The sequence below is a fragment of the Mastomys coucha genome, chromosome X (genome assembly GCF_008632895.1).
Source record: "Mastomys coucha isolate ucsf_1 chromosome X, UCSF_Mcou_1, whole genome shotgun sequence".
Taxonomy (NCBI): Eukaryota; Metazoa; Chordata; class Mammalia; order Rodentia; family Muridae; genus Mastomys; species Mastomys coucha.
In genome coordinates this window covers 87,606,167-87,624,363 of record NC_045030.1, presented here as the reverse complement: position 1 = coordinate 87,624,363, position 18,197 = coordinate 87,606,167, and the positions used below count along the sequence as shown (strand labels likewise).

Here is an 18,197-nt window from a genome sequence, read left to right as displayed (position 1 = left end):
GCAGATAATAAATACAGAGCCAAGTAAAAAGCTTACTCGTCACACACACCACCACCACCACCACCACCACCATCATCACCAATCCAGTGCCAAGTTTCTGGCAGAAGCTCACCCACTTGACCACTTGACAGGGCATTCCGGATGTGCACATCAGCTTTTCAGAGTCAGTCACGAGTCACGTGGGCTTCAAAACCCCTATAGCCACTAAAAACTCATAAATGCCTGTGGTGGTGCTTTTCTCACCTGAAGAGACAGTGCACAAGGCTGTCAAGCTTACCTGGGTTAAAGAGAACGGTCCCCTTCAGATAGGCGTACTCTTTGGTGTCAATGTTCAGACTCCAGCACTTGAAAAAGAAACTCTTGATGGCCTGGACCGAGGCGGCTGAGAGCAAGTGCCCAGCCTCCGCTGACACCATCTGTGGCTGCTCTGTGGCCTGGGGATCTGCAGGCTCTGGCCCCTCCGTCTCCTGCTGCCTGGTGGTGAGCATCTCCTGCAGCGGGTTGGGCTCAGAGATCTCCATCATCTCGAAGTGCAGGTGATCTTGGGCCAACTCAAGCATGAGTAGGGGCGCCCAACAGCTCCGCACCAGCACCAGCTGCTGATCTAGGGGCAAGATCTGGAAGCAGGGCAAGTACTTGACAAAGCGCAGGGTCTTCAGCAGGCCAGCTGACGCTGCCTCACATACCACCTGTGGATCCTTGAGTGCGATGGGACGCTGCACACCAGATGAGGCGTCCCACCAGGGGGCCCTCGGCTGCTCTTGCGGAGCCGCTTGTGCTTGGTCAGCGCTCACGGGCATGCCAGAGGCTACGCTGCTCTGCTGGGGCTGGTCTTCACCGCACACATAGCTGCGGTACAGGAACGCCATGGCCTGCGTGCTCTGCAGCCCCTCCGGGCCACCCACACTCTGGGTACAATAAGACAGCTGCCACCACTCGCCTCCGCGATGTGCCTCGGGTGCTTCTCGAGACACGTGCGTTTGCTGAGTGCTAGTGAGCAAGCTGTATAAGATGCTGCCCTGTCTAGGGTGCTCTTCTCCGCAGGAGCAACAGCGGTACAGGAGCGAGGGAGCCTGGCCAGCCGGCAGCCCCCCTCTGCCCACCAGGGGATCCGCACTGCCGCAGGAGCAGCCCCAGCAAGGAGCTCCGAATCGCGCCCTGGGCGCCTGGGTCGCCACGCTTGGCTGCCTGGTGTTGGTGAGCATAGAGTAGAGGATGCCACCCTGGCGCGGGTGGTTCTCCCCACAAAAACAGCAGCGGTACAGGAGGGACATGGCTTGCCCACTGGGCAGTCCCTCCCCACCCAGGATGGGCTGAGCACCGCAGGCGCAACCCCAGCACTGAGCCCCCAAGCGCACCTCTCGCTCTTCCTGAATCGCGTGCTTCTGCTTGGCGCTCATCAGTAGATTGTAGAGGATGCTGCCCTGCCACGGGTGTTCGTCACCCGCCATGGCCCGAGGCTCCTGTAGCCCGTTCTGCCCAGTGGCCGCCGCTTGGGACTTATTTATACTGAACGCGCACGCAAGCGCGTCCGCCTCCTCCACTTGGACAAGGGCACAGAGGGGGACGTGCCGCCCGTTGTGCCTTGACCTCGAAAGTTCAAAGGGGCAAACACTCCCTAGGAGCTGAAAATCCTAGGGAGCATCTCAGCACTGGAACTCGCTTACCACCCTTTCTTGTTCACTTTTACCCCTTCTTCCCCTACCTGGGGAAGAGGAGAGCAGTGAACCCCGGGCAGTGAGTTAGGGCTCTGTTCCAACTCTTGCCACTGGACTCTGACCTTTAACTTATTTCCTTTATTAGAGAAAGAAATGCTTAAACGGCAAAATAGTCCACTTCTATGACATCCTTATAAACTTTTATAGAATGATCACAGTTTATAAGTTGCATTTTGTATAATGTTTGGAGAGTGAGTTCTCATTTTCTAAGATGTTGAAAAGTGTAAACCCCAGAGAAATAGCGAATTACACCTGGAGGCAGAAATAAATGCCTTCTTTTTCAGTGCTAGCCAAGCTATCTGAATGTGAGTTTTAACGGACTTCTACCCCAGGCTGCACATATGCACCGTACATTTGAAAATCATTGGTGGAAGCAAGTAATAATAAATCTTTAGTTTATTTCGCTCATTCTCCTATTGTGTCTTAGATGCTGGACCAAGAAGCTGGGGGCTGCAAACAGTATGTATTTGTAGCTGACTCCAGAGAACAGACTAATCACAGATTGTTACCTTGAGAACTTTTTACAGTGTCCTCTTGCAGAAGCAGGATACAGATAACTGTCTTTGTTCCCAGCCATCACAGGATACTAACAAATACAAGAATCAGAATGCCTAAATGCTGGCATTTGTCACCGGAGCCTAAACAAAAGACCAGGGGGGCTCTCTCTAGTCAACTAAGTGACTTTTGTATGTCTAGCTAATTCTTGCACCCACTAGCCTCATAACTTTAAGAGTGCAAGCCTTTGCTCTTACAGAACAGGGAAGGCGGATCTGATCAGAACATACACATTGATAATGGGCTCTCTCTCTTCTCCTTCCGTCTTCCCTCCCCCCTCTCTCATTCTGCCTCTTCCTCTCTGACTCACCTTTTCCAATTCTGTAGGAGCTACTGAAATGTATGAAAATTGGGCACACACTCAGTTTTATCTTTTTTTTTCTTATTTTGACAATTTCGTATTTACATCGCAATAGTGTCTCTCCTACTTCCAAAAGGTTTTTAATTAATTAATAATTTATTTTTATTTTGTTTAATGTAGGCCTTGTTTGGGTAGCCATAGCTATTATGTGTTCAAGATTACAATGGTTGTGCCATGTCCAGAAGACAGAGTTTCATACTATTCTTCCCATACCTTCCCTTTGCCATCTCTTCTATAAATGCACCCTAGGTCTTGGAGGGTTGATATAGATGTACCCCATAGGGCAGATTACTCAGCAGTTAATTTGTATTGTGCCTCTATGGCACAGAGGTTTAATTCCTTACCGTAGCATCAGATGAATGCCATTTAAATCCTGGTTCTGTTATTTTGCAGTTCCATGGCCTTGAGAAACATACTTATTGTTGCTATAAAAAATTACAAATGTAGTGGTTTATGGCAACATAAATAATATAAATTTATTATATGACAGTTTAAGAAGCCAGAAATCCAAAGTAAGTTTTACCAGAGTAAAATCAAAGTACCATTCATGTCAGGTAGTTCTAAGGAAGCATCTATTTCCTTGCTTCTTCTGGCTTCTAGAAACTACCTACATTCCTTGGTTCTTGGACACATTAGTGAAACTTCTGTTTCCATCTCCTTCTCTGATTTTTTATGCAACTTTGTGAATATGTTAGATCCTAGATAGTTCAGAATGATATCAGCATCTCAAAATTGCAAATCTAATCACATCTGAAAACCTTTTTTGCTCCATAAATGAATTCACAGCTTCCTATAACTAGGGCCTGCACTTCTGGGAGGGCCCATTCTTCAACCATAGGAAAGTTATTATTTTTTTTTTGTATTAGTTTTTTCGAGGCAGGGTTTCTCTGTATAGCCTTGGCTGTCCTGGAACTCACTCTGTAGACCAGGCTGGCCTCGAACTCAGAAATCCACCTGCCTCTGCCTCCCAAGTGCTGGGATTAAAGGCGTGCTCCACCACCTCCCAGCTCATAGGAAAGTTATTTAATGCAGCTGTTCCTCAGCTTTTTTTGGGAGGGAGGGTATGGAAAAAGTCAACAGTAGTATCTAGGATAATTTGTGTTTCTTAAACACAAATAAATTTGTTTAAGGCAGATAGAACAATATTAAACACAATAAGTGTTGGTTTTAGGACAAGGGATCAATTGAGGACCAAGAAGTAATCCTGAGAAGCATTATAATAAAGTTGTCTCTCTTGCTGAAACTCACCCCATCCTCTGCTCAAGCCTATGTCCTACTTATCCTGTATGTCTGCATTTCTAGATTCATACTCCTCGATGCATCATATGATCTACAGCAAGAATTCATATTGAAAGTGTTATCTCATTGCCCATTCCATTATTTGCCCTTTTCAATATTCATCTACTTCATTAATTAGGTTTGCTATCGTTGCTTAACAATCAATCTTTCTCCTTAACCCACATAGCCATCTAGCTGAAAACAGCCTACCCAAGTCCCCCACCTTAAGGTCATATTGGTAGCTATAATTTTATCTTCTTCTCAGCCCCTGATGATGGTAGTTATTATCTTCCCCAGTCTGTATCAAAGTCGCTTAAGTTCAGGAAATCTATCACTCTATCAAGAATGCTATCAATGGGTAGCATTGGCTCAATGTTCAACATACAGTAGATACTCAAAATATGTATTTATTGAACAACTGTACCTTTTGAAAGAAAGGCGAAGATCATCATCTAAGAACATAGAGGGCAACCATTCCTACACAGTTATTGTGGTGCTGACTCTTGAGGGAGGCAAGCTTAGCTAGCTTTGTTAGATTCAGGATTCTGTGTACAAACATTGTTACAATCCTTAGGACAAAGCAACAGAAGAACTGGGTTAACAGTTAAAAGACCTGGCCTTAAATTTGAGCTCATTTGTCCTAAAGATATAATAGGTAACCAAAGTGTTCTTTGATTATTATTAATGGTACTATTATTATTATTATTAAATATTAATTAGACAGAATTATGATCTTGTGACAATTTCATTAGTGCATTTAATATCTATATCTATATCTATCCCCATATTACACAAATTTCTCATCCTCTACTCTCTATTCCACATAAGAAAGTGTGGGCAATCATCATGGCTTGTTCCATCTGACCTGAGGATGTCACTTCCAGAGAACAAGATGACTTCATTTATCTGTTGTGAAATGTGGATTGATTTCTATAAATAGATATTAATATGTACTCCCTCTTGTAAGTTTTTAAAGGATTTTTATATCTTCCTCTCATACAAGGATTTATAGAAATGGTTTCTGGCCTCTTTGTTATTTCCTAATGGAAATATGGTAACTTCATGGGTAATCATTTTATTATTTCTAATGACCTGGCATTTAGCCGAACATCACATTAAAGACAGTATTGCAAACTAGATTCTTCTTTTAATTTGTTCTTTTTTTTTTTTTTTTTTGATATAGGGTCTCAGGCTGGCCTCAAATGGCTGCATACTAAAGAATGACCTTGAACTTCTGACCTTCCTGACTCTACCTTTGGAATATTTGTATTACAGACATGCACATTAGGTTTAAGCAGGAGCCTATATATCTCCGGGGCCCCTGGAATGATAAAAATTAAAAATCTCTCAAACAATTTTGTTCCATTCCTAGCTATAAACTAATTTTAATAAATATGTGCACTTTAACTGAACACACTTCAAGGATTTCCTTAAAATTCTTTTATTCCATGAACTATGCTTTTAAATTACCTAGAAACGTAACTCTTTGGTTTTACTTGAATCATTCATGGCAGTCATGGATTTGGTGCCTTGGCCTTTGGATGTTAGGGAGTGTCTACAGTTGAACCATGAGGGCTGTGCAAAGAGAAGTGTGAGTTTCTAATATGCTCCCTGTTGTTCCTATTTTCCTTTCCCACAAGAGTCAACTCTTCTAATTTCTTCCACTTTCCCTTGAAGTTGTGATGCTGTTTTTTATTTGCAACTCTGAAGGACTTTGTGAGTTCTCTGGATTAACTGTTTCTAAAGAGAGATTGCCTGTTTGTCCTTCAGAAATATTCATCCTTGAAAATACTAGAAAACTGACTTCATATTTCCACTTTCCATTTCTTCTCCTGGAGGAGCAAAATCATCCAAATACACCGATGTGTTTTCCAACCCGCTGAGTGCTACAGGTTTAGTAAAGACATAACCTTCTAGGGGCAATCACAGACTTTCTCAGTTGATTTGTACCATAGTGTCATTACCATGATAGCAAAACAAAAGGCCACTTATCAAATTACCTGTCGTGTGCTGAGTACAGACCCTAACATTGACTCACTGTCTGGTGACCTTGGTCACTTGGACACCTGCTTTGTAGAATCCATTATCTGTTCCAACTCAAGGTGGGAGGAACACTGTTCTGCCTGCCTGAATACAACCTTCAACTTCAAAGCAATACACTTTTTACTAAAGGATGTGGGAGTGAAGGTCCAGGTGGGGATAATATTGGATAAAACTGTAAACCTGACCTTTGCCAGTGAGCTATGTGACCTTAAAAGACAAGGATGATTTGAAACTTGATAGGGAATTTTCAATCTGGCCTTATCAGAACTGGAATCCCATAGACTTCAATCCTTCCAGTAAGCGGATGATAGGGAATTTCAGTGGTGTTTTCCTCTTTCTCTAAGGTAAACACTGTGTAAGCAGTCTCAGGAATGAAGAGTTGTTCATACAACCCATATTGCCTTACAGATGAGAAGGTAATCAGCCATCTTAAGGGTTACAGAACTGCTGAGTTGGAATTACAGATTTTATAATCGTAGTAATCCTGAAATGTTCCCAAAGCAACTTTCTTAATTAACCAACCTTCAAAGATAACATTCATCAAATTGATTTAAATTTTGAATCCATACTCATATCAGATGCTAGTACACTGTCCACTTGATAAACTTGGTCAACTCACAGTCTTGAAAATTGTTGTCTCATTGACTTGGCTGATTGCCAGGAGACCAATGCAGGCCGATAAGGCTGAATTAGAGAAGGGTTACTCCATGGGCCCACAGGGCTTCTAATGGTAATTTTAGTGACAGACTCCTGTCCTATATTGGAGCTGTAGTTCCTAGGAAATTGCTTTGCTTTCCCCTCTGGCTTTTCCTAGCAACCTACTTTTTTACACTCCTCACATCTACACTGTTCACGAAAAGGTATATAGGAAGCACACAGAACCACACAGAATGAAGCAGAGAGTGAAGAATTGCTTCCATGTTTACCTATCTTTTAACTTTATTAAGTCCTTATGTATTTCACCTGATTGTGTAGCTAGCCCTTCAGTGTGCTGAATACCAGTTACCTGTCTTTTTTTCTTTTTATGAGTGATTAAATTTAGTTTTTATTAATTGTTTTTTTTAAAAAAAAAATGTGGAACGCTTCACTAATTTGCGTGTCATCCTTGTGCAGGGGCCATGCTAATCTTCTCTGTATTGTTCCAAGTTTAGTATATGTGCTGCCGAAGCGAGCACTATTAATTGTTTATTTAGTTACTTTACATCCTGATCAGAGCTTCCTCTCCCTCCTCCCCTTCCTCTCACTCCTTCCTCTTCTCTCCTTCCTCCCCTTCTCTCCTTCTTCTCCCTCCTCCCCCTCCTCCTCACCCTCTTCTTTGTCTTCTTCCTCCCTCTCTTCCCCCTCCTCTCCCTTCCTCTCTTCTCTCCCTTCTCCGCCTCCTTTCCCTCCTCTGCCTCCTCTTCCTGCTCACCTCCTCCCTCTTCCCTCTCCCCTCCCTTCCTCCTAAGCCATCGTCACTTCCCTTTGGGAAGGGGAGGACTCCCATGGATATCAACCCACCTTATCATATCAAGCTGCAGTAGGATTGGCGGTATCTTCTGAGACTACAAGGCAGGCCAGTTCCAGGAAAGGGATCCAAAGCAGACAACAGAGTCAGAGACAGCCCCTCTCCTGCTGTTAGAGATCCCATATGAACACCAAGCTGTACATTCACTACAAATGTGTAGGGGGGGTCTAGATCCAGCTCCCTGGTTGGTGGCCCAAGTTCTGTGATCCCCCATGGTAACAGGTTACTTGACTCTGTAGGTATTCTTGTGGTGTTCTTGACCCCTGTAGCTCACTCAATTCTATCCCCCACTCTTCACAAGACTTCCTGAGCTCCACCTGATGTTTGGCTGTGGGTCTCTGTATCTGGTTCTATCAGCTGCTGGATGATATATCTCAGGAGAGTTATACTAAGCTCCTGTCTGCAAGCATAGCAGAGTATCATTAATAGTGTTGGGGACTGGCTCTCACCTATGGAATGACTCTCAAGTTGGTTGTCCAGTCATTGGTTGTCCATTCCTTCACTTCCTGCTCCCTCTTTATCCCTGCACCTCTTATAAGGAGGAAAAATTGTGGGTCGAAAGTTTCGTGGCTAGATTGGTATCCCCATCCCTCCACTGGAATTTTTGTCTGGTTATCGGAGGTGACCATTTCATGTTCTATAGCCCCCACTGCTAGGAAGGATCAATTGTGGGGAAAGTGGCAGGAGAGAGAACTGGAATCAGGAGAGTGTCTCTGGGACAAGCTAGAAATCTTGGGCAAAGGAAACTCCCAGGAGTCTATGAGGGTGACCGCAGCTACCTGTCTTAACCACCTCAATTTTTAGTAAATCAATAACTAGTGTGACAGCAAACACATCTTCTTCTTTACTTACTCTGTAAAGTTATTGAATATACAAAATGATGTTTATATCTCAAGAAATGTTAACACCTCAAAAATATTAATTATTAGAGCTAGATTGTGATGTAAGTTAACAGCATTAGGTTTTCTGAAGTGGTACTTCCCAATTATACCAAATTTGTACATCCAAAAGCCTCACTGTTTATATTTCAAATGGAATGTGAATGTGCTTGTCTTTAGATGACCATGGCAGTCCATGGTAAACCATTCCATCTAGGATTAAATGCATTCAACAGGAGTAGTGGCAACAACCCCATTGTTTTCTTTGAGCCAGCAACAACAAACATGAGGGAGAAAAGTCACTAGATAGATGAATTCCTGTGCAGGAAATCAAAATGTTGACACTGAAGAAAATTTGAATTTTCACTTCTAAAATGTTGTTTTTCTCCTGATGGTTATAGGTAGGTTATAAAAAGAAAGAAAGAGCCAAAAATATCCCCCAAATAAACTGCCTCAGCAGAAATGGGTACTGTGTGAACTTCCTTGAGCCATGATTTCAGGAACAATGGTTAAGGCATAAGAAGAAATGAGAGCAGGGATGACAGACATCCCAGGAAAAACTTGTGACCTATCTTCCCTCCAGGAGATCAGTCCAAGCAGGGTAGGACACAATAGATTGAATTGATAGAATAACTACCATGGCATGACTTTGCTGAGCTTATTCATCTTTGAAAAAAATAAGTTGCCATTATGCCCTGAGATACTCAGTTTCCTAAGGAAGTGAGACTTGAGTGGAAGAAATAGGCAAGATCTTTTCCAGGAATGGATAATGATTTCCCCAACTAAGCCTTTATTAACTGATTACCTTTACCAATCATTCTCTTGCAGATGAAAAATACAGCTTACAAGTAAAAAAAAAATTCACCACCCAGCTCCAACTTGGAAAATTTCGGAGTTGGGGAATTTCTCAGTACTTTGGCACTATGTACAATTGTTTTTGACAAACCTCTAGATTTGATTACTCAGATTATATGCTAAAATTTGGTGCAGGAAACCTGTTCCACCATTCCACTGTGAGTTATCCTTGACTTATGAGCCATAAAAGTATCAATCTTGTAGTACCTGCCTCTAGCTTTTTATTTCTAACTCCATCACTTGCTTATTGTGCCTTTGTCTGATCTCCTTGACAGTCCTCAAATTGTAGTCGCTCTCATCACATGACTCACTCTTATTGTCATCAGACCTTTGCAACCTTCTTATGTATGCTCTCTCTGAACTCCTAGTCAGAAATAGCACTTCTCCCCTCTTTATCCTTGCTGCTTGATTTCTTCCTCATTTTTCTTGGATGTTATCACTGAGAACACATGTTTATTGAATTATTTGTTGAATCCTGGACTGTACTGTGAGAATATACATTCTATGAGAATAAAGACTGAAATATTTCAGTTATATTTGTAGGACTAAAATCGGTTCCTAGAGTATTGACCCTGATGACTAATGTGGCATGATTGTTCTCCCATGTCTTCTGTGCATGGCTGAATTCCTGAAATTTCTTTCTATTCTCTTGTTGTCTGAGTAAATCGTTATTATTCTTTAGATAATTCCATAATTACCTGAACAACTATCAAGCACCCACTCTTGCTCTTCCTCCATATATACCCTTCTCTGCTTTATGAGCATTGTTCAGTGTTCTGCCAGGTATAAATTATCATCTATCTCAGCAAGCTTTCCCTTTGTGTTTTTATTGTTTGTTTTCTCTATCATGTTTTCCTCTTTGCTACTCTATCAGTGTAACTATATCCCTTCTATCTTCAAAGCTACATTCAAATTTCTGCCCCATGTTTATAATGGATTTACCCATTTATCGCCTCAATAGAACTTGTGAGAAGAGGGAAATATATGTGTTCAACCTTCTGCCTTGAGCCATAAGCTCCTGGACAATAATTCATCAAACATAAAACTAATATCTCTGTCTTTACTTCTATTTCATCTCTTATTTTCTGTCACTTTGTCTCTTTCTGTCTCTCTGTATCTCTATCTCCCCCTGTATCTCTGTCTCTGTCTCTGTCTGTCTGTCTGTCTGTCTGTCTCTCTCTCTCTCTCTCTCTGTGTGTGTGTGTGTGTGTGTGTGTGTGTGTGTGTGTAAAATGTTCAATATAATAGGGCTGGACATGGTGAAATGCCCCTGTAATGCATTCTCCTAGTTTAGGTGAGGGTGTGTGGCTGGAGGATCACAAGTTTGAGATCAGTCTGGGCTACATAGCAGATCTGGAGCTAGAATAGGATAGACACATAGCTACATAGTAAGATGCTGTCTCAAACAAACCCATAACTTAAAATTTAAAAATACACAATTGCACAATATAAAATACTATTACAGGAACTTAGCCTAAAGCAGTCTAAAGCCCACAAAATTCATAATGTTAGAAATAAGTTTTATAGGCCAGTAAAATGATGCTTCTATCATCTTTTAGGCGGAGTTGTAATGGATGGAAGAAGTAACAGTAGAGGCTAGATTGTAAAGAAAGATTCAGTACTCATTCAGCAGTATTAATGTTTAATGTTGACATTCTACAAGTAGGAAAGGATGCATGAAAATTAGATATGAAACACTTCATGACAATGCTGCTAAAATCCTCAAACCTACAAATGCTAAAATATATTCTGGTGTTTTTCTTGATATTTGTGTAAGAAGAAAGTGACTTGAGTGTTACTGGAATTTAAATTCTGAAGATAGGCTTTTCTTTCATAATAAATGCCTTTTTTAGACAGAAAAGGTCATTGCAAATAGGCTTAACTTGTTAAATGGGTTGAACTTGTTTAGCATCTGTTAAAAGTTCATTTAACACTTTTATTATGATTATATATTGATTTGCTAGGTATCCTTTTAAAGTTCTTTGATTAAGGGTCAGTAGAGCATAGCCTTTCACGTTTCAAGGCCATTAAGTCCTATTAAAAGGGTAAATTGCATAATGCATTGCTTCTCTCTGTGAAAATCTCAGCTGTATTTTATTAAGGTAGAGCATACAGTGCTTGTCATTAGCACTCAAACAGTTACATATAATATGAAGGGGGCCGTCTAAACAAAGAATGCATACGTAAGTAAAACTCTGAACACTAAGTCAGGAGCAGTAAAATATTCTGTTCTAACCACAAATTATCAAATTTTATATGAAATACATTATATGAAATTCTCAAAGAATTAATTAAAATATTGTTTTGAAAAACAAAACAAAAATAAAATACCTTATGCAGAAAAACTGAGATTCTTACATACTCTTAGTGGAAATGTAAATTATAGTGCAGGTATTGTGGAAACCAGTATCAGTGCTCCTTGAAAACATAATAAAGAACTACCATATACTCTCTAAAATACTAGTACTGGACATGTATGTATAGGAAATGGAATAAGTCTATTAAAGAGATGTCTATAATCCCATATTTATTGAAAAATTATTCCCTGTATACAATGCATGAAATGTAGGGAAGGTGGCTATCAACATACAAGCAGATGAAAGAAGTGTAGTACATATGCTACTTGAGCATTTATTTATTCATAATAAATAATGAAATATTATTTGTGGCAATACGTGTGGAACCAGAGGATACTAGGTTAAGTAAAATTAGTCAGTAACAGATAGACAAAACATCTATGTTCTCATCATGTGTGGAAATATAAATGTTTATCTTTTAGAAATAGAGAGTAGAAGAATGGTCACTGAAGTTTCTGGAGCTAGGGGGAGAAAAATAGGGATTACATAACACATACCAAAACACCACTATACAAAAGAATAAGTTTGAATATTTTACATCATAATGTAAGGATTATAATCCAAAACAATTTATAGTAGAATTTAGAAAGGTTTGCAAAATCAGATTTATAAGGTTACTAACATAAAGAGTGCTAACTTGGAAATGGAAATGTTAATTACTTGGTTTGATCAGTACATTTCATATGCATGTACAGAAATATCACATTCTATCCCATTAATATATTTAATTATCACATTTAATTAAATGTTCTCAAATGCTATAAATAGAGATATTCATAGTACACCAAGCCCTGGCACGACCAGTAATCTTTAAGTAAGTGTCACCTGAGAACTTGTCAGGAATGCAGTATCCCTGCACTCACCCCATACCAATGGAGTGCTTGAACAAGATGCCCAAATGGTTTATATTCACAGTAAAGTGTGCTGATCTCTTTGTAAATATCTGTTTCTCAATATGGCTGAATTTTGTCATCACCCAGAGAGCTTAAAAAAAAGTTCTCATTACATGAAAACAGAATATGTGATAAGAAGCAAACAGAACAGGTAACCCCAATAAAGAGCTACATTGCAGAATAACAGCAGTAAAATAAGACCCAACATTGTCTTTTTTTTTTCTATAATAATATGAAGAAATCTTTACATTTTAGGATACTGAAGTCTTCATAAATGCAAATGAACCTTAAAATAAGACTTGTAATTAATGGGAATCATCTGTCCCATGTCTACATCTATATAGTTCTGCTTATCATATTAGCAAAATGATGAGGAGAGGAGCCAGAAATGGTCATACTTGAAATATGAGATGATGGGCAGCTAAACTAGACACCAGGAAGTAATAGAACATAGGACTTTCTTACCAATCATGCACTATACAAACAAGTAGTGTTAGCACCCAGAACCTGCGGCAGATATGGGCGGGTCCACAGACCTGTCGCCAAGGCAACAGCCACCATATTCCCAGAATCCATTGGGTTCAACTCCCACCTTTACCTGGACTGCTACGTCACAACATATAGATATACAGGTACTCTCCTCCATCTCTCCCCTTTTTCTCTCTTTTCTTCTCTCTCTCTCCCCCCTCTCTCTCTCTTCCTGCACCGCGGTCCCCACTCCCCCTTAATTAAACCTCTTACACGTGGAGCTGTTTGTGCCTGGTGTCTGCAGATGCGTCGCCGCGACCCGAACCCCAACAGGTAGTATGCTTAGAAAGAGGGCAGTATTAAAATCTCTTCTGGAAAAATATGGATTCCAGAAAATTACAAGTGGATCTCTTGTGATCACCTACTTGTTGAGATCATCCATATACATACATACCATCTAAAGAGTCAAAAGAAAAGGAAAAGCTAGGTCCTATGACTGCCTTAGTTTGGATCCTGATCATTCTACCAACATGGCAGATATTACTGCTAATCTCACTGATTTAAAAAAATACATAATTATTTTGGGAAAGGAGAATGCTTTTGTCTGAGAGAAAGGAAAGTTATAATACATATTTGTTCCTATGTACACTACCTCTCTAGGAAAGTAGTGAACTCTTCATAATTTTCCAGTCTTTCTGGATTAGTCTCCCAACTCCTTCCCTATATTGGAGATCCCTTACAGACATTAAAAAGTCACTAAATGTGCCGTCATTATTTGCTCTTCCTTTAGGTTTCATTTTCTTAATGCCTCTGTGCTTTGAAAATGGTGTTTTTGTTTTCCCAAGTGCCTTTCTTGGGGGGGGATGGTGCGGAGAACAACTTAGGTGCCAGAGAAGTGTTTCTATGGTTAAGAGAGAGCACATGCTGCTTTTCTAGAGGACTAGGATTCAATTCCCAGAACCCATGTGGTGGCTCACAACTATCTCTAATTCCACTTTTTTTCAGAGCATCTGATGTTCCTTCTGGCTTCTCATGGACACTAGACATGCATATGTTTGTAGTATTATAGACAGGCAAAACACTCCTACACATAAAATAAGTTTAAAAGCAGATTTCTTGTGTATCATTTAAAATTTAAATTCATCAACATTTTATACAGAAAAGTTTCTCAACTGCCTCAAATAGGGATTTTCATCTCTTCTTTAGTATCCTTCTCATGCCATCTACCACAGTGCTACCTACACTGCAGAAAATTCCTGTTCCTCATAAAATGAAGTTCTATCTTATAAAAATGTACACTTCATTAAAATGTATTGATGCATTGAAACATTAATAAAATTCTACTATAAGCCTAAAATTTGAAATGACATTTTCTTATATAAAAAATTCATTCCTAAATTTTAACCTAGAGGCCCAAGTCTCATGGGAGCACTATTTTAGCTGGCACAGAGAAATACCATAATCCATTGTTGGGACTAATCTTTAGTAATCTGAGATATCAGAGAGAAATTCTCATATAAATATTCCCTGTTGTACACAAACAATTCATGTTTCAATTATAGTCACCAATCTAGTGTCATTAAAAATATAATCCTCATGTTCAACTCTCTTGTGGCCAATAAATCACCTCCACAGAGTATGACCAATTGTTTTCCTCATTACTCTAAGGATAAAAATGTAATATTGAGGTCAGAGTCAATTTTTCAGATTGAATGGGTCAAATTTTTAAAAATTTAAAATCAAGACCTCTAGCATCCCCCTGCTTAATATGAAAGAGTAATGAAGTCCTGGTTTTGTTTTCTGTTTTTCCAGTCAAGTGAATTAACCGGCCTTAACTTTCCCTTTTCTTTACTAACCAAATAAGTACTTGACCTGAGAAGGGTCAATGCTGTTTCATAAATGCTAACAAAAACAGAGAGGAAAATAAACTACTAAGAATAATTTTTCAAATATTATGTAGCTGTATCTTGGCCATACTCAATCCACCTTATATTAATTTCTTAGGGTGTGACAAATATGTCCCATTAAACTCACCATTTCTTTTCCTTTACACGTCTCGCAAATGCTTTCATATGTTGTGCTGCTCCTACAAATACTGTCCTGGGCTTCAATTTTCTCATGATTAACTAAGCAAAGGCTTTGACTGTGTATTAGTTTCCTTCTTGCTATGATTACATGCCTGACTAGAAACAATTTAAAGAAGAAAAGTCTGAATGGAGGTCACATTTCCCGCAGACAGAGTCTATCCTAGTGAGAAATGGAGGAGAGTAAGAGAGGCTCACAACTCTGCAATGGCAACTTGTGTGTCAATACTCCGCTCAGTGTGTAAGGATCAACGTGTAAGGTGCTGCCCATATCAGGATAGGTCTTATCTGCTCAGCTAAGTCTCTAAGGGAATATCTTCACAGACATAGAGAATAGTTTGTTTCACTAACGCCCTAGGTGTTTGTTCCTACAATCAAGCTGATAGTTAAAATTAGTCACTACTGTAGGATATGAGCAGGTAAATATCATTGAAATTGTTTTGGATGTAAATCGATTATGTAAATCTTTACTGGTGAAAGTAACACATTAATTACACTTACCGATATCTGAAAAAATCCTCTAATTCATCAAGTGTACCATTCAATGTGACTTTTGGTGTACTATTGAATAATGGCACTCTATCTATCCAAGGGATTTATATGAACACATTTTATATTCCTATATAGATTTGTATTTGTATTATTTGTATTTGTATTATATATAGATTGCTTGTTTCAATTTAAAAGGCTTGTAATTAAATTACATAATCTCAAAAAATATTTTAGGAACTTTGTTACAGTCATTTGTAAATGAGTCCCTGGAGGGTCTGTAGGATTTACATGGGGGGAGGAATAATCTTTTGGATGGCAGGTACAACTGACCAAGTTTTCAGAGCAGAAAAATAGTGACACGTCAGTGAACTGAGAAATGATAAATGTCACTGAAATGGAATGTGACGAGGAAGAATTGAAAAAATTAAAAAACCACCTTTCCTGATTGCAAAGATGATTAGTTAATTCACATATTCTGAATTCCATTTATGAATGTTAGTTTTTATATATTTATTGTGTTAACTCTTCTTGGGGAGATGTGAAAAATGTGTTTTTGACTCCAGAAAGGACACAAAAAGTACATCAAAGAAACTATTGTATCCAAAAGATGCTTGGTGGAATAACTGGTTTAATTTAGAGCACCCTACAGGAGAGTGGACAACTTTTAGGTGGATAAGCCACCAAGAAAAGTCATTTATACATCTATGTCTGGATTGTGAAGCTGCCCATTAGCCACCATTCATGCTGCAAACCAAATGCTTATATAGCTTAATGGAGAGGTGGGCTCTTGAGAACCTATAATGGGATCCCTCATGAGTCCTCTCCCTTCCATGCCAAAAGAGTAGTGGATCTTCTGTGGGCCACCAGGTCTGCTGAGGGTTCAAATTGAGCATAGCCAACACTATTTAAAATGAAATGTGACTCTCCTTTTCTTGCATTTATAGACATAGAAGAAACATTTTTTGAGTATTCTGCAACAAATAATTTGACAGAAGAATAATTATGGAGTCAGCCATGACTTTCATGTTTCTTCCATACTAAAGAACTCACTTTTTATAGCATATGCTTTTTCTTTGGTTGGAGGAGCACAATGCTTCAAATGCTGCTACCATGGTAACTCGAGTTTCTCCTTTTTCATAACCATGCCACAGATACCCTGAAAGGCAGAAAGTCATATTGTTTGACACAGTTTTGAATTCTGATTAAGTTTCATAAAATCTGTACTTAGCAAAAGAGTTAAATAGTTTAAATGCAGGAATTTATACCCTTTCCTTTCTTCCAATGATATTTATTGAAAATCTCTCAAGACATTGTATACTATTTCTTGAGTGTATCCAAATGTTCATTTTAATATTCCTCTCAAATCTTTTTGTTTCTTTCTGAAATTAATGTAACTACAACATTTCTCTCTTTCCTTTTCTCCCTCCAAACCTTTACCCATAGCTCTTCCTGCTTTCCTTCAAACCCATGGCTACTTTTACCATAAATTGTTACTGAATGAAGATATGTATCCACCACTTCTTTTTAAGAACTTAGTTCAGTATGGATAAATATGTTTTTGACAATCAGTCATCACTCATTTCAAAACAATAGTGCCTTTAACAGAACCAGATTTCACTTCTGTTTTACCTACAATTGATCCATATGCAAATTACATGGCTGTGAAGGAATTTCAATATTTGTTAAGATTTAGCATAGGCACCATTGTATTGTTTCTCTATGCTATTGTTACTGGCCTTTCAGTCAAAATGACAACTCTAGCTCCAGCCATCAAATTTCCTTTTGTAGAAGCAGAAGATGGGTAGCACAGTAATTAGATTACCTCTAATACTAATTAATTACCTCTCACTGAACTAAGCCTCGTAACAAAGACTGGAGTGTGGCTTATATACCCAGTGAGACTTCTTTGGGGAAAACTGATTTTCACTTTCCCAATAGGTATCAATTGCAAGGAAATTCTTGGTTAGGAGTAAGAACCATGTTCACTTCTCCCTCTCAGTTCTGGGACCCCATCTGGCTTAAATCAGTGCATGTCTTGTGCATGCTTCCATAGTCTCTCTAAGTTCCTATGTGCATCAGTCTTGTTGCTTCTGGATGATGCTCTTTCTCCTGCTGGTGCTTACAGTCGTTTTTGGCTCCCTCCTCTTCTTCATAGTTCCAGGACCCGGAGAGGAAGGATTTGATAAAGACATCCTATTTAGATTAGTGCTCCAAACTCTTACCTCTCTGGGCATTGTTTCAGTTGTGGGTTTTTGTGTTTATCCCCATCTACTTCAAGGAGAAGCTTCTGTGATGAGGGCTGATTGATGCACTGAACTATGTGTATAGCAATACGTCATTAGAAGTCATTTTATTGCTATGTTCTTTTAGTGGAATGATAGTAGGAGGAGGGGAAAAGTAATTCTTATTCATTTCAGCTGTGTGCTCTGAGAAGTTTGGCTGTTCTATTATGAAAGGAGAAGAAAAGAAAATGGATTTTGGAATAGACAGACATCTCTAAGGTAGAATATGTTCTAAAAATTTAAAGGTAGTGTTATTTTATTCATAAAGTGATATGTGCTAGTTTTAAAGTCTTAGTTATGTTCCTCTCCCCTGCCACTTATTCTGTAGGTCCAAATAATCAAGATTTCCTTTGAATTTTTACTTTGTGTCTCAGCCAGAAAAAGACTCCCTCTTCTCTCTCTCTCTCTCTCTCTCTCTCTCTCTCT

General features: G+C 39.4%; 1 protein-coding gene and 1 non-coding gene across 2 annotated transcripts in view; both read right to left on the bottom strand.

Moving 5' to 3' along the window:
* The window catches only part of Nr0b1 (nuclear receptor subfamily 0 group B member 1), a 4,437-nt gene extending 2,954 nt beyond the window's left edge, over nucleotides 1-1,483 (bottom strand). The window contains exon 1 of the mRNA XM_031374895.1: nucleotides 278-1,483. Within this exon, the coding sequence (XP_031230755.1) occupies nucleotides 278-1,451 (1,174 nt within the window). The 5' untranslated portion in view covers nucleotides 1,452-1,483. The remainder of the gene's footprint in view (nucleotides 1-277) is intronic.
* A 5,540-nt stretch (nucleotides 1,484-7,023) lies between these two features.
* Nucleotides 7,024-7,130, bottom strand: LOC116095623. The gene has a single exon (XR_004120670.1). It is a non-coding gene; the product is annotated as a U6 spliceosomal RNA (small nuclear RNA).
* Nucleotides 7,131-18,197: the final 11,067 nt, after the last annotated feature.